Here is a 17,694-nt window from a genome sequence, read left to right as displayed (position 1 = left end):
ATTAATTAATTAATTAATTAAACAAGTAAAACAAGGTCCTGCCACTTTACCATAGTCAACAAGTTCAAAGCAACCAAAGTAAGAAATGGCATAGCAATAGATTCATTTCAGTGATGCTGATGTTTAAGCAAGAGCAGAAAATCTTCATGATAAGCTAGCCACTGAAATTAGAAAAACTAATCCCTAGGAACATTCTATGCCTAGCAAGTTTATGAACACTTGACTAACTCTAATTCTGCATATTACTTACCACTTAAGTGGGTGATTGTCAATCTTTTTGAAGCTATCACAACTCATCTTCTTGTTGTAGAGAAGAGGGTGGTGATGGATGGTTTTGCTACCTGCTTACCCCAATCTACAAGTGCTACATGGGATGCAGTACTAACACGTCAATTTAAAATAACAAATATATTTAATCTCAAATTGAGGCTTGAGAATTTCAAATACTTTTTAACCCATCACAGAAACTCTATCTTTGGATAGGAAACCAGGGTTCTGAACTGAAGTGGGCTGAGAGGAAAGCAGGGTGTCAGAATACCTTTGAATATTATATATATATATATATATACACACACACACTATATTTTGAGATTTCAAACAGATTCCTGTTTACTAAAACATCCAGAAATTTTAGGGTGAGCTATAATGGTTGACACAGAGAAGGCAATGGCACCCCACTCCAGTACTCTTGCCTGGAAAATCCCATGGACGCAGGAGCCTGGTAGGCTGCAGTCCATGGGGTCGCTAAGAGTCGGACACGACTGAGCGACTTCCCTTTCACTTTTCACTTTCATGCATTGGAGAAGGAAATGGCAACCCACTCCAGTGTTCTTGCCTGGAGAATCCCAGGGACGGGGGAGCTGCCGTCTATGGGGTCGCACAGAGTCGGACAGGACTGAAGCAACTTAGCAGCAGCAGCATAATGGTTGATAAGAGCCTACCAACTAGTTAAAACAATCTGCCATCATCCATTTATTAATGTAATAGGCATTTATGGAACACTTGTTTTATGTCAAAGTACTGGAAATACTTTGACAAAGTATTTGACAAAGTATTTTCAATACTTTTGGGAAATATTAGCAAATAAGGCAGAGATGAACTATCATCCTCCTAAGGCCAACATTCTGCTGAAGGATGGGCAGAGAGGGTTAGACAGATAGTAAACACAAAAACAGGTGAAGAGGAAATGGAAGACAGTGGTAAAGGCTTTGATAAAAATCAAATAGGGGGATGGGAAAGACAGTGACTTGGCAGGGTGTGAAGCAAGGGAGAACTTTAGATGAAGTGGTCCAGGAACACCTCATGGAGAAGCTGACATTTAAGCTGTGCCAGTCATGCAAAGGTCTTCGCAAAGAGTATTCTAAATTGAGGGAAGAGCAAATGCAAAGGCCCACAGCCAATGTGATATGTTTGGGAAACAGAAGGCCAGTGAGAAAGCACATAGGGAAAGTGGTGTGATCCAGGATGATTCCTGTTCTGTCTTAAGCCTTAGTTATAGGTAAGGATGCCATTCTAGGGGTGAGGGGATGGCCATGGAAGATTTTAGGTGCAGAATTGGCATGATCCAGTTTACAATTTTAAAAGATCACTTCGATTGGTGTGCGGTGGGTACATTTTCATGGGCAAGAAGGGAGGCAGCGTTACCAGTTGGGTAAACACTGATCATCGAAGTAAATGATGTGTGCCTTGAATTAGCAGACAGACATGGAGGCAGGAAGAAGAAAATCCCAATATCCTGTAGTTCCTACATTAAACATTTAATTACATACAATGGAATAGTATTCAACCACAAAAAAACAATGAAATAACGCCATTTGTAGCAACATGGATGGAGCTAAAGATGATCATACTAAGTCTACGATACATAAATTAGATAAACAATAAAGACATACTGTATAGCATTGGGAACGCTACTCAATACTCTGTAATAACCTGTATGGGCAAGGAATCTAAAAAAGAGTGAATATACATATGTGTATAACTGACTCACTTTCCTATATAGCATAAATTAACAACACTGTAAATCAACTATACTCCAATAAAATTTTTTTTTAATTAAAAAAATATATATTTACGGCACTGTTCTGATGGTGTCTGTTGACTTTTTGCTTATTCCAATAGACTGTAATAAACTTTAACTGCTACCATGTAGAAAGTGTCCCATGTTATTTCTGGCTTTGCGTACATGCATTCTTACGACTGCATCCCAAGCTCATGTGTGGGGAAGTTAACTCCCAAGGCCTCAGAGTTATTTTAAGCGAGGAGTTATATTAAGATTTACCAAGGTTTACTGGATTCTGAGCAAGGAACAACTGTTAGCCAATGAACTATGGTGTCTGCCTTTAACCAACTTTAGAAGCTCTATACAGTCAGCAAAAACAGGACCAGGAGCTGACTGTGGCTCAGACCATGAACTCCTTATTGGCAAATTCAGACTTAAATTGAAGAAAGTAGGGAAAACCACTAGACCATTCAGGGATGACCTAAAGCAAATCCCTTATGATTATACAGTGGAAGTGAGAAATAGATTCAAGGGCCTAGATCTGATAGATAGAGTGCCTGATGAACTATGGAATGGGGTTCGTGACATTGTACAGGAGACAGGGATCAAGACCATCCCCATGGAAAAGAAATGCAAAAAAGCAAAATGGCTGTCTGGGGAGGCCTTACAAACAGCTGTGAAAAGAAGAGAAGCAAAAAACAAGGAGAAAAGGAAAGATATAAACATCTGAATGCAGAGTTCCAAAGAATAGCAAGAAGAGATAAGAAAGTCTTCTTCAGCGATCAATGCAAAGAAATAGAGGAAAACAACAGAATGGGAAAAACTAGAAATCTCTTCAAGAAAATCAGAGATACCAAAGGAACATTTCATGAAAAGATGGGCTCAATAAAGGACAGAAATGGTATGGACCTAACAGAAGCAGAAGATATTAAGAAGAGGTGGCAAGGATACACAGAAGAACTGTACAAAAAAGATCTTCACGACCAAGATAATCATGATGGTGTGATCACTGACCTAGAGCCAGACATCCTGGAATGTGAAGTCAAGTGGGCCTTAGAAAGCATCACTACGAACAAAGCTAGTGGAGGTGATGGAATTCCAGTTGAGCTATTCCAAATCCTGAAAGATGATGCTGTGAAAGTGCTGCACTCAATATGCCAGCAAATCTGGAAAACTCAGCAGTGGCCACAGGACTGGAAAAGGTCAGTTTTCATTCCAATCCCAAAGAAAGGCAATGCCAAAGAATGCTCAAACTACCACACAATTGCACTCATCTCACATGCTAGTAAAGTAATGCTCAAAATTCTCCAAGCCAGGCTTCAGCAATATGTGAACCGTGAACTTCCTGATGTTCAAGCTGGTTTTAGAAAAGGCAGAGGAACCAGAGAGCAAATTGCCAACATCCGGATCATGGAAAAAGCAAGAGAGTTCCAGAAAAACATCTATTTCTGCTTTATTGACTATGCCAAAGCCTTTGACTGTGTGGATCACAATCAACTGTGGAAAATTCTGAAAGAGATGGGAATACCAGACCACCTGACCTGCCTCTTGAGAAATCTGTATGCAGGTCAGGAAGCAACAGTTAGAACTGGACATGGAACAACAGACTGGTTCCAAATAGGAAAAGGAGTACGTCAAGGCTATATATTGTCACCCTGCTTATTTAACTTCTATGCAGAGTACATCATGAGAAACGCTGGACTGGAAGAAGCACAAGCTGGAATCAAGATTGCTGGGAGAAATATCAATAACCTCAGATATGCAGATGACACCACCCTTATGGCAGAAAGTGAAGAGGAGCTAAAAAGTCTCTTGATAAAAGTGAAAGTGGAGAGTGAAAAAGTTGGCTTAAAGCTCAACATTCAGAAAACGAAGATCATGGCATCTGGTCCCATCACTTCATGGGAAATAGATGGGGAAGCAGAGGAAACAGTGTCAGACTTTATTTTTCTGGGCTCCAAAATCACTGCAGATGGTGACTGCAGCCATGAAATTAAAAGACGCTTACTCCTTGGAAGGAAAGTTATGACCAACCTAGATAGCATATTCAAAAGCAGAGATATTACTTTGCCAACAAAGGTTCATCTAGTCAAGGCTATGGTTTTTCCTGTGGTCATGTATGGATGTGAGAGCTGGACTGTGAAGAAGGCTGAGCGCCGAAGAATTGATGCTTTTGAACTGTGGTGTTGGAGAAGACTCTTGAGAGTCCCTTGGACTGCAAGGAGATCCAACCAGTCCATTCTGAAGGAGATAAGCCCTGGGATTTCTTTGGAAGGAATGATGCTGAAGCTGAAACTCCAGTACTTTGGCCACCTCATGCAAAGAGTTGACTCATTGGAAAAGACTCTGATGCTGGGGGGGATTAGGGGCAGGAGGAGAAGGGGACGACAGAAGATGAGATGGCTGGATGGCATCACTGACTCGATGGACGTGAGTCTCAGTGAACTCCAGGATTAGGTGATGGAAAGGGAGGCCTGGCGTGCTGCGATTCATGGTGTCACAAAGAGTAGGACACGACTGAGCGACTGATCTGATCTGATCTGATCTGAGGGGTAGAGTTGTACAGAGAAACCAGGGCATGGCTGAAATTCTATAATGGTTCTTAAAAGGCAACGGGGAGCAAGATTACTAGTAAGGGAAGCTCTTGTTTAAAAAAGCATTTTTCTGGGCCCTACCTTGAGAATGCAGAACCAGAATCTAGGGCTGTGGCTGGAAATGTGCCTTTTAAAAATGCTCCCAAGAGACACTCAATAAACTTTTCAAAGTCTGCTGAGTAGGCACACAATAAATATTTGTTTAATAAAGAAATATAATGGGGAAAGATTTGCAGTTAATGAAGATCAGGAGTACTTCACTCCCCCAGACTTCCATCCAGAAAAAATATAAGCGCACTTTTTGGGTGGGCCCAAGCTGAGCCTGGAGGAGGGCACAGCAACCCACTCCACTATTCTTCTCTGGAGAATCCCATGGACTGAGGAGCCTGGCAGGCTACAGTCCACAGGGTTGCACAGAGATGGACATGACTGTAGCAAATTAGCATGCACGCAAGCAAAGCCTCAGCTAGCCACCTCGGATCCACTTGGAAATTTATGGTGTGACTAATATAAGGGTACAAGGCAGGTTTTATGGAAGTTTTGTTTTAAGTAATTTCTCTTGACCAGGTGCTAGGTCCAACTTGTGTCACCAAATGAGGAAGTAGAAGCCCTTCAGCTGGTAAATCCCATCTATTTTAAAGGCGCATAATCTTTTTAAAAAAATCATTTTGATCTTACGACACTTTCCATAAAGGGGCCAACTGACCCCCTGAACACAATACACACAACATCTAGGGGCCAGGAGATTTTTAGGAACTCACAAAATGTTTTCATTTCTTTTAAAAATCAAAAGAAAAACCTGAAAATATTCTAGACTGGACCATATTCAACTTTTACCAATGCAGTTACAAAATGTAATTTTAAAATATATTAAACTTACAAAATATAATTTAAAAATACATTTAAAAAAATCAAGATACGCACAGAAGGCAACAATGACTAGGGAACACAGAAGTTGTCATAAGGCCCTGCTTCTTTTTTTTTTTTTTTTTCCTGTGCTGCACAGCTCGGGGGATATTAGTTCCCCACCAGGGATGCAACCTGAAACCCCTGCAGTGGAAGTGAGGACCTTCACCGCGGACCAAGGAAGTCCCTGGCCCGGCTTTACTCACAGCCCTGGACCCAGGTGACAGGTCCTTACCTGGCAAGCATTGTACAGGAGCTGATGCTCGAACTTCTTGATCCCAAGAATGTTCTGGAACATCTCATAGAGTTGCTCTTTGCTCAGAATCAGCTCGGAAGCGGCGCTGGCCGTCATCCGGGCCTGCTGCTTCCTGGGGTCCTCCTCCCCGCGGTAAATGGCATCAAACTTGGCCATCCAGGAGCTCAGCACGGTCTCCTTGCTGAGGCCGTCAATCTCCGGCAGGCTGCGCACGCGTTTCTCAATGTGCTTCTTGAAGACTTCTCGCGAGTCGTTGGCGGAGCAGCCGCCGCTCTGCACCATGCGTGCCACGCGGTCGCTCTTCAGGAACACCTGTGCGGGAGGGGACGGGGCAGACGTCAGAAAGCTGCTCTGGAAGAAGTGTTTCCTGGGGCGGGGGCGGGGCTGACCCCTTGGAGGGCATCCCAGGAGGTACCGGGGTGGGTCAGAGCCTGACTGCTACCTCCTAGCTGTGGGAACTCAGGGGAGTCTCTTAGGCGTTCTGCTTTTGTGTCCAAATCTGGAAAATGGGAATGACTGGTATTTCCTAGATTGTCGCAAGGATAAAATGAGACAGTCATATCCTGAGAAGCAGCCTGATATAGAGACTCAATTACTCAGACTGCTTGGGTCCTTGCTCTGCCACTTAGTGGCCATATTTCTTACAACAGATTAGCCTCTTTGTACTTCAGTTTTCTCATCAATAAAATTGGGACAATAGTAGTTTCTACAGCTCATGTGCTTCTAAATGAGGGATAAATGAGTCAATATATGATAAACACTTGAAAGGGTGGTTCATATTAATACCATGTGGGTTGTTGTTGTGGTGGGTATTATTTTTATATGTAAAATAGCCGGTATGATGTCTGGTCATAGCACTTCACACAGTACATAGTCCACTATTTATATCTCATTTTATCCTCTCAGTGATACTCATCACAGTTCATATTGAACAAGGATTACATAAATATGTATTTCAGGCCTGTCTCCCCTCCCCAAATGTAAACTCCACGTGGGCTGGAAATGTGCCCTTCTTCTTCCCCCAAATATCACCCACCCATCTTTAGAGTAGAGCCTCCTGCTTTGAGAGTGAATAATGAGGAAGGCAGGCCTTACACTCAATCCATTTTGTAAATGGAAAAGCCAAGACTTCAGAGAGGAGTCTTTTTTTTAACTCATTAACTCAAAATGGACAACTCTATAAACGCATGGTCTCTTGACTTCACCCTGGTTCCTCCCTTTCCTATGAGTCTCACCTGCCTGGAGGGACAGCCCTTGGTGATCTTGCTAGTGCTGCCTTGATCCTGGGATAGAGCAGCCATTAACAACAGTTTCCTTTCACTGCATTTGGAAGCTTATATAAGCTACACAGTTCTGGGGTGTCATACAAGGCAGTGAAGCTGCTGCTTCCTATTCACCAAGAGGAAACACCTGACCTTTTTGAGCCATGTCCTGTCCTAGTCACGGTTCAGAAGGTGCATAAATAGCCTTCCAGAAGCAGAACAAATATGCACTTCCCTGTCATATTTCAGAGAACACCTGTGGTAGGCGATTGCTTGGGGGGCATCTCATTGCCTCCCACTTCATTACAAAGCCTTCCTTGGGGAGGAGAGATATTAGAAAGTTGGACTCCATTTATTGTCAATTGAATGAACGAATTCAGAAAGAAAAAGGACCAAGGATTTGTTTCACAGGCTAGAGGCCATGGCCTGCTCCACTGTGCTTGGGAAAGGTACTCAGTTGAGACCTTAGAGTTCATTTAAAAATCAATTATTAAAAAAAAAAAAAAAAAAAGGTTACAAATGAATCGAGGCTTTAAGAGCTTTAATGAGCTAGCAATTCACCTGAAACTCTATAATGCTTAATACAGGTAGTTTCTCCATGTAACGAACACACTGTGTTTCAGTTATAGGTCTAGATCTCAAAGAGCATCAAAGTTTTGAAGTTTTTGGAGTGACAGTATAACACCGTGATGTGACCTGTAAACCATACTCCCAGGCCAGATCTGCCATTAACTTTCTGTGTAACCTTGGGTAAGTTACCTCATCTCTCTGATCCTCTAGTATCTTATCTATACACTGAGGGAGTTGAACTATACAACTTTGAGCTTGTCTTTTAAGCTGTAAAGTTTATACTGTTACTCATGAGTCCATTCATCCTTTCTTTAGGTACTCTCTGGAGGAAGGCATGTGCCAGGTGCCAGGGTTAGAATGAGGAGGAAAGAGATGTTGCCCCAGCCCTCATGCCTCTGTGACATTGTCCTATTCATCCCACACAAATATCATTACAACCTGTGTCAAGTGCTAACCAAGGGAAACTGCGCAGCTTCATGCATGCTTGTAGCCAGGAATACATTCCAATATGTGGTCAGGAAAGCCTTCCTGGAGAACTCCTTTAAGGTGAAATGTGAAAGACGGGTAGGAGAAGAATGAAAGAAGGAATAACATATGTAAACACACTGAGGATCTGAGGAAATCAGGAGAAGTCAGTGTGGCTATGGCGAGAGAAGTGTGAAATGATCAGCCAGCCTTCTCTGAGAAAGATCAAATTGAAAAGACTGAAAAGTGGAGGGCTTCATCTGTCCACAGGTAAGATACAATCACTAGTGTAAGATAGGTAGAAGGGGCCGGATGGCCAACGGCACAGGAGGTTCTATTAAGAACATTAATTCTCATTTGAAGGGCACTGGGAAGCCAATGAAGGCTTTAAATCTAGACAGGACACAATCAGGTTCACATACTCTGGCTTTAATGTAGAAAATGGACCTGAAGAAGGCCAGGAGAGTAGACAGGAGGCCAGTTGAGAGACAGCTTATGAGCACAGGTGAGTGACGGTGGTAGCGATGCAAAGGGGTTAATTCCTTGCTGTCAGCACTAGTGAATATTAGAGGAGACTTAAAAACATTCACTCAACAATGAAGCCACACTCTCCTTCCATTTGTCCATAGCAGCGTCCCACAAACCTGGAACGGGACCCCATTTCAGGTTCTCAGCACCGGATTCCTTTCCCCCAGAGCCCCTCCACGGCTGCTATCTGTCCTTTGTCTCTCTAACTTTAGTTAATGTCTGAGGCTCCAGATAGACTATATAAGTCCTCAGAAGGCAGGAGTTGTATCTGCTTTGTTCCTATTATTTTTTCTGAGTGTCTAAGACAGCGCCTGGCACATAGTTGGTGCTATGTCAAATGAGGAAAATCAGTGAATGAACAACAGGAACAAAGCAGACATCTCAAAGCAGAAACCCTATGCAGATTATATCTGGATGGAGGGAAGACAGTAAAGAAGATACCAGCAAGCACAAATACACTGGTCTCTTAAAAATAATTGACTGACACTACGTTTTCCATGAGACCTGACAATAGGGGATAAGAAATGAGGAAGTGTTAGTCTCTCAGTTGTGTCTAACTCTTCGAGACCCCATGGACTATAGCCCACCAGGTTCCTCTGTCCATGGGATTCTCCAGGCAAGAATACTGGAGTGGGTTGCCATGCCCTTCTCTGGGGACGAAATGAGGATATTAGCACACTGGTCCTAGTCAGCATCCATAACTGGTGATCCCTGGGTCCTGCACACATTATCTGCTTTCCACAGGTCCTTCCTTTATACACAATAGCCACTAAATATATATTCATTGTACTACTAGCGGATGGCTTTAGACAATCACTTAACTTGTATCAACCTCACTCCTTCACCATTACCTGGGGTTCAACCAGCCAGCCTTCTCTGAGAAAGATCAAATTGAAAAGACTCTGAAAAGTGGAGGGCTTCATCTGTCCACAGGTACAAGATACATCTGTCCACAAGATACAATCACTAGGCCCCAGAACAAAAGGAGATGAGTGGAATGTTAAGAGAATAGACGAAGGAGGCAGAAGATGGAGGAGACGGACAAGTGCCAAAAAAGCAGCAAGTCGGCCACAGGGAGAAACGGTGGCAGCAGAAAGCTAACTTTCCAAGCACATCATCTGTCTTGGCTTCTCAGTCTTGTCCGAAAGGAAGCCAGGCAGGCAATGTACTTGTGTGTCTCTAAAATGACCCTTGAAATTCATTTGTACCAGGAGCTCTATCTGGTATTTTGTGTTTTGTTTTCTGTTTCATTTTTCAGTGGCTCTTGCAAGAGACTTCAACTCCAGGCACAGCTCTATGCGGCACATCCATAAATCCTGCCCGCTTCTCTGCCAACTCCCAGACAGGTCATAATGGGAGAGGGCAGATAAACAAATAAATACGAAACAGTGAAGGGCAGTCAATTCAGCAACTCAGCCTCATCCATCAGTCCTTCCCTCCATTGCCAGAGCCAAGCAGCCTCAAGGTTGTTTTAGAAACACAGAAGCGCATCGGTACTTAATGACGGGACATGCTATGGGGTAAAGCTGGCCCAGCTCCTGCTTCTCTACAGACAGGCTGAGAACACAAGGCGGATCCTCTCCTGCTCTACAAAACCACATCATTTCAACGTAAATAAGAAAAATACCTAGATGCTATAGTAAATAAGATTTTAAAAACCTACAAAAACCAGGTTACTAACAATGTTTCTGATGACTGGCACACACATAATGGTAACCGTGGGCTCTAGTGTCAGACAACCTGAGATCAAATTCTGGCTCCTCCAGCTGTTGGCTTTGTCAGCTGAGCAACTTACTTCATCTTTCTGAGCTTCAGTTTTATCATCTTTCAAATGGGAATCATAACCACCCTGCTGTGCAGGATTGGCAAGGGAGCTCAATGAGACAATGAAAGTCAACTGGTGAACACGCTGCCTGCTCCAAGAATGTAATGAAAGTTAACTGTTATTTTTAAATTGATTATTATACAACCATGAAAAAAGATAACTTTTCTTCTTTTATCAGCATCAAAGGATGTCCATGATATGCTGCTAAATCAGAGACTTCCAATCATAGGGGTGAAGTGGGGTTGGGGCACAGGACTGTAACTTTTGATTAAGAACATCACAGGTACTGTAATAAAACTTTTTACTGATGATTGAGCTAGCACAGGTGTGACTTTTGCAGAAGTAGAAAGATTGAAAACAACTGTGAGATGAAACAAATGGGTTATTAACATTTTTTAGTTATTTTCCATCTTAACATGGAAATCAAGGACCTATCTTTACAAGTATAGATATATCAAAAAATACCTGGAAAGGCATATACCAAAATTTAATAGTGGTTGTCTAGCACAATGGGATTAGAGGTATTTTCCTAACCATTTCATTTCCATTTTTTCCCTATTGTCTAGTTTTACAATTGACATGTTTGACTTTCACAGTTATATAAAACACCCCTTTCTACGTGGGAAAATGACAGATTTTACTTTCACTGAGGCAAGATGCATGTAAATTTCTTAAATAAAAAGCATCTTTGGATCTTAAAGACTTTTTTTGTCAGAAAGTAAGGGGAACCTAGGCAAATTTAAGAAACATATCTGAGGCCATGACCTATGGTAAGTGGTGGTAGGTTAGGAACCAAAGTAATTCCCTTGCCCCTTTCTATGTCCTTTCCCCCTGCCTTGACCTTGTACCTTCCATCCCCATGTCTAGGCCCCAAACTAGGGAGTGGATTGATTCTGTAGCTTTCAATCCTCTTTTATCATTTATTTCTATACAGCAGGTGGGCACTATATCACCACTCTTCCGCTCTTATATTCATAACAGCACTTGTCTGTTGCAGATTTATGATGAGGTTGTATGTCTAAGTGTGTGTGTTTGGAATGAAATCTTGACAGCAAGGAAGATACTACTACGGATGAAGAAACTGAAGCTCAGAGGTGGCTGAGGTCCCACAGCCAGTTTGCAGCCAAACCAGAATCCACCCCCACTTTCAGACACTCAACTCATCCTCTTGCTTCTGGTCCCCAACTTTTTGACTCCAAGGACCAGTTTCATGGAAGACAATTTTTCCATAGACCGAGGAGAGGGGAATTGTTCTTGGATGATTCGAGTACATTACATTTATTGTGCACTTTATTTCTATTACTATTACATCAGCTCCACCTGAGATCACCAAGCATTAGCTCCCAGAGGCTGGGGACCCCTACTAGTCTTAACCACTCGGCCCTCTGCTCCCTCCTTCCTTGCCTGGTTGTTCCCACAGGAATAAGTGCCTTTAGAATGGCTGGTTACTCTTTTCCTAGGCCACTGAGGAATCATAGTGGTTTTGCCTATGAAAATGTATAGCTTTATTTTAGAAAAATAGCCAGGTCACACACACATCTACTTTTCTTAGATTAAAAAAAGTTCAGTGATAAAGATGAAATGACATATGTCACCCTGTGCAGAGGACACCTGCAGGTTTTGCCTGCCAACCATCCATCCCCTTGTGTAACAGCACCTCAGTCTGAGAACACCTTTATTGCTACGCACTATTTCGCTGGGGCTGTCACTCACGGGACCGTGCGCTTCCTTTGCCAAGTAGTGAACTGGGGCCTGAACTTGGCATTCAGACTCCCTCTTCTGGGGTTCAGATTCAGAGAGGGGAAGCATAAGAAAGGGACAGGGCTGGAGTAGATTCATGCCAATGATGGGGTATGCATTATATCCTGCTACCCAGCTTCCTGAGGCTAAGCTATCCTGCGTCCCATCTTCTCTCTAGATGGTTTTTCTCTTTTGATAACAAAACAACAGTTGTTGTTGTTATTAGGGCTTAATTTAGCCACAGTCAGTTTCTGTTACTGGCAATCAAAGAACTGTGTTGGATACACTATTCAAATTTAGTGTGACAAAAACTAACTGAGGCTTTGTTAGAGAAGATCAGCTAAAAATAAAATGAAACAAAATGAAACTCAGTCATAGCAGTGGTGCTGGCTGCAGTCCAGACAGCAGCTGTCCTGCTCTAACAGGAGTGCTGGTCTGCATGCCGTCTACCGTACTCTACACTCCCTGGTCCAAGGTTCTGTAAGACCTTTCCATCTGCCTCATCTCACTGCTGTCAGGGCCAGCCTGTGAAGGAACGAAAATTAAGCAGGTAAATGGGGAGGGAGGTGAGGATGAGGATGGAGGTTGGGAGGGCTTATGTTTCACAATTTGTCTTAAAAGAGCTGAGAGTTAGAAAAATGTGGGGGCCCTGGAGAAACGGGGTCGGGGGCTCTCTGATGCATTAGCACTGTGGCATGGAAACAGGATGAAGTTGCTGAGCTAGATCTCAGAGCATCCACCTTGGTGCGCAGCCCTCAAAGCCATCATGAAAGAGATTAAAGGATTAATCTCCATCCCTGCTTGATCTGCTTTGCCACAGGGAACCTTGGTCTTCCTCTATCCTGGCCCACTCTGCTTCCAGGCCTGACTAGCTTGCAATGAATGCTGGGCAGCTGGGCTCAGACTGGGCTGGATGTGGGTGGGCACAGATGGAAAAAGGACAGTGGCTCCCCACTCCCTTTATTAAAAAAAAAAATAATGCTCATTACTACTCTAGCAGGTTGACAAAGCATTATTGTCTTTGCAAAACAATGGTATTTCCAGAAACTGACTTTAGTATTAATAACTGACTATAGTAATCTCAGAACTTTTGGAGAAAATGTTTTTGTTTGTTTGTTTTTAAGTTGTCATTATCACTTGTAAACTGGGACATATATATCAGGGTTGGTATGGTGGGATGGAGAGAGAGAGTATGTGTAGGGGAGTGGAGGTTGAGAATTTAGGAGACTATCTGTTGGTTTTGGCTCTTAAGCATACATTCCCCCTTCTATTAAAAAGCATCCCAGTTTCTTAATGGGAAACCAGGCCATTTCAACACAAATGGTTCCAGTGGGACTGAACCTGCCCTCCAGCTCCAGAGGTGGTGTCTGTCCTGGGTCTGATCCTTGGTCTACCTGATGAGACAAACACTGACATAAAAGCGACTGGGTCCCAGAAGAAGGGATGGGACTCTGCAACTGGGCAGAGGAAGAGATGCTAGCTCTCCACTGCCCAAGAATGAAAGCAGAGAGAGAAAGTGATGAGTAATCAACTTGGAGCACTCCCAAGTGATGTATCAATCCTGACACCTTGACTAGGGACCTTTGCTTCAGAGGATTAGGCTTCCCAAGAAACATGAATCTCAAGACACTCTAAAGCTTTACTAATGAATACAGTAAATAATTAATACCTGACATTATTTCCTGTTAGTCAGATCTCAATATTAAATATTCAGTAATTTCTTTATGTCTATATTCTCATCAGACTAAACAGAAGCCCTTTCAAATAAACTAGCCACTATAGAGGAAAATATCAGGACCACTGTAGATATCATGGTAATTTCCAGAGACTCATTAGCAAGTTGATGACTATTAATTTTCAAATTTAATTAATAGATAGAAATGGTGCTTTCTTGTAATTTATATCATTAGTCAAATGAGCTTTCTAATTAAGATCTGCAATCTGCAAATTTACAAACTCATGAATTACTCTAAACATGGAGAATTATTGATAAGTGTCTGCCTGGTCTCAACTGGTTTCCAGATTTTGACAAAAGGGGGGATAATTGGTTTCAAGCCCTGGCAGTTTCTAAACAGAACCTTCTTAAATATATTTAGGTTATTCACTGCCACACAAACACTGTAATTGCAGATCTCATTTCCATTCGCCCTTAAATCTAACCAAAAAATATATCACATCAGATGAAGCACTAAATTCGACCCTTATTGGCAGTCATTAACACTGTTTGTAAAATGAAAAAAAAAATTAAATCTGACATATATAAAAACAAATCAGACTTCTAAAACAGATCCAAATAGAAATTTCATTGAGGAAAAAATAGCATGCAAAATGAGTCTGTGGACGGACCTAGCAAACATCAAGGACACAAAGGCTGTTTACTATTAAAGGCTAACTAGCAAACCAATCAATAATATTTTCACAAGATCTCATTGCAATCTTGCTCCACTCTTTCCATGAAAGAAGGAGTCAAATGCTTAGCAACAAGAAGGAGCGTTTCACTGAATCAATCAATGAACATTTTTAAAACATCTACTGAGAAACACAGCGCTCAAGGGCAGAATAAGCATGTGCTCATTGACTGAGGCAGGGACACCAGTGTTTTTGTTTTAAAACAATTTTCTACCTAAAAACTGAGTAAAGAAAGGAAAAAAGGAGGAAGGCATTTTAATAGCTGTGTGACTTTGAAAAATTGACCTAACTTCCTTGAGCCTCAGTCTCTTCATCAGTAAAATGGGAATAATATCACTGTTGTCAAGATTAAACAATAAATGGTATGTAAAACACTCACCACTCTTCCTGGTATAACAATTTACAGTTTCCCTCACCCCTTGAACAAAATGCTTCTTTATACTCCTTAAAGTTATAATCAATCACAGACCCCTTGACCTCAAGAAGGATGGCCCTGTAGAAGGCCAAAGCTACTGTTCTCACTGACCAGTATTTCAGAAACCCCAGACTCCAGGTTTGAGCAATGTTGGCATTCTTCTGTGCGGTGAACCTTACCTCATAGTAACTCTGGACAGCATTCATAAAGGCTTCGTCAGCCACGATTTGGGTTTCCCCATTGAGGAAAGCCTGAAACCGGTCCTTGACTGTCTGCAGCTGTTGTTTGCTGATCTGTAAGAAAGAGAGGAGGAGGAGATGGTGAGGACCTTCTCTAAACAAGGGTCACAGTTGCTTTATATTGAAGATGCCAGGCCCATTGGCATGCTGGAGCTGGCGTGTACTGGCATGTGGAAGCTGACTGCTATATTTGCAGAAATTCTGTGAGGCAGCTGTTAAACATATCATTACTAAAAATTAATATAAATTAGAGCTAATTTATATTAAAAACAAAATTCAAAAACTCAGAATTCAATGCTTCCTGATTCTTTGATTATTTGTGTTTTTGAGATTATTTACATCTATTGTATTTCCATGGTGGAAATGATAGATAATGGGTTGCTACCATACATTTCTTCCCAGTTTTGCATTCAATTATTATTTTTTTATTTTATTGGCAGATATCCACCAAGGTGGGAGAACCCAGAAATTAACCCACATATACATGACTCACTAATATACGGCAAGGGAGCTAAGAATACTTAATAGGTAAAGGACAATGTCTTCAATAAACGATATTGGAAAACCAGATATTCACATGCATCAGAATGAAACTGCACTCCTATCTTCTACCACACACACACACACACAAACACTTCCCTGATAACTCAGTTGGTAAAGAATCCGCTTGCAGTGCAGGAGATCCTGGTTCAATTCCTGGGGTCAGGAAGATCCACCGGAGAAGGGATAAGCCACCCATTCCAGTATTCTTGAGCTTCCCTGTGGCTCAGCTGGTAAAGAATCTGCCCCCAATTTGGGAGACCTGGGTTCAATCCCTGGGTTAGGAAGATCCCTTGGAGAAGGGAAAGGCTACCCCCTCCAGTATTCTGGCCTGGAGAATTCCATGGACTACAGCCCATGTTGTCACAAAGAGTGAGACATGACTGAATGACTATCACTTTCACAAAAATTAGTTCAAATATGTTAAAGACTTAAATGTAAGACCTGGAACTGTTATCCTACAGAGGAAAACATAGGGTAAAGCTTCCTGACATTGGTCTTGGCAATGATTTTTTGGATATCACACCAAAATCACAAAGAATAACATCAAAAATAAACAGATGAGACTATATTAAACTAAAAAGCTGCCACATAGCCAAAGAAACAATCAGCAAAATGAAATACAATCTATGGAATGGGAGAAAATATTTTCAAATCATTTGCCTGGTAAGAGGTTAATACCCATAAGACATATACCTCAATAGAAAAAAAAAAAAAGATTAAAAAATGGGCAGAGGGTTTGAATAGACATTTTCCCACAGAAGACATACAAATGGCCACTAAGTACATGAAAAGATGCTCCATTTTACTCATCATGAGGGAAATGCCAATCAAAATCGCAATCACCACACACCTGCTAGAGTAGCTATTATCAAAAAGATAAGATATAAGTATTGGCAAAGGTGTTGAGAAAAGGGAATTCTATTAACCGTTGCTAGAATTGGTACAGCCACTGTGGTTTTTGAAAAAATTAAAAATACAACTACCATACGCTCTAGCAATCCCACTTCTAGGTATACATTCCCAGGAAGGGAAGGAAGACACTCTCTTGAAGAGATAACTCCTTCCCATGTTCATTGCAGTATTATTTATAATAACCAAAATATGGAAACAACCTACTGCTCATCAATGTATGAACAGGGAAAGAAAATTTGATATGTATATATGGGTGTGTGTACATACGCACATACATATACATTCATAATACATACATTGGAATATTATCATACGTACACACACACACACACATTGGAATATTATTCAGCCACAACAAGAAAATCCTCCTTTTGCAATAACACCTAGGGACCTTGAAGGCACTATGCTAAATGAAATAAGTCAGACAGACAAAGACAAATATTGTATGCTCTCACATATGCAGAATCTAAAAAACCCGAACTCATAAAAATAGAGACATAGAGACTACAATAGTGGGTACTGGGGGCTGGGGGTGGGGGAAATGGGATCAAAGAGTGAAAATTTCTAGCCATAAGATGAGTGAGTTCTAGAATTCTAATATGGATTAACATAGTGGCTATAATTTATATTACTCTATTAAGTACTTGAAAGTTGTAAAGAGAGTAATGTTACATGCTATCACAAGAGAAAAATGGTAATTATGTGAGGGGATAGAAGTGTTAACCAACCTTCTTGTGGTAAGATTCTGTAGAATATGCATGGACTGAATTGCCACACTGAATGTCTTAAACCTATATATGTTATATTTCAATCATATTTCAATAAAGCTTGGGGGTATCCTGCTAAGTGCAGCATGGAAATAGACAAGAGTTTTTAAACTGTACTGTTATTCCAGGGTGTGGCATAGATAACTGGAGCAGTAGGTTATATGTGATTCTCTACCTCATCAAGCCTGCCTTTCTTCCCCACTTAGGAAAGCATCCCTGAAAGATTCCTGTTTATTTTCTCTTCTCCCTCCCTTATCTAGC

At 41.6% G+C, this 17,694-nt stretch overlaps 1 protein-coding gene across 19 annotated transcripts in view; it reads right to left on the bottom strand.

Annotated features, from left to right (window-relative positions):
• Positions 1 to 17,694, bottom strand: part of CADPS (calcium dependent secretion activator) — a 471,511-nt gene that overhangs the window by 338,163 nt on the left and 115,654 nt on the right. For all 19 annotated transcript variants that reach the window (XM_059879758.1, XM_059879763.1, XM_059879759.1 and 16 more), the window contains 2 exon segments: positions 15,152 to 15,265; positions 5,738 to 6,070 (listed from right to left, as the gene is read on the bottom strand). In XM_059879758.1, coding sequence (XP_059735741.1) covers positions 5,738 to 6,070; positions 15,152 to 15,265 — 447 coding nt within the window.

The sequence above is a fragment of the Bos taurus genome, chromosome 22, assembly GCF_002263795.3.
Source record: "Bos taurus isolate L1 Dominette 01449 registration number 42190680 breed Hereford chromosome 22, ARS-UCD2.0, whole genome shotgun sequence".
Classification (NCBI taxonomy): Eukaryota; Metazoa; Chordata; class Mammalia; order Artiodactyla; family Bovidae; genus Bos; species Bos taurus.
The sequence above is the reverse complement of the archived record's forward strand: the minus strand, read 5'-3'. Positions and strand labels throughout refer to the sequence as shown.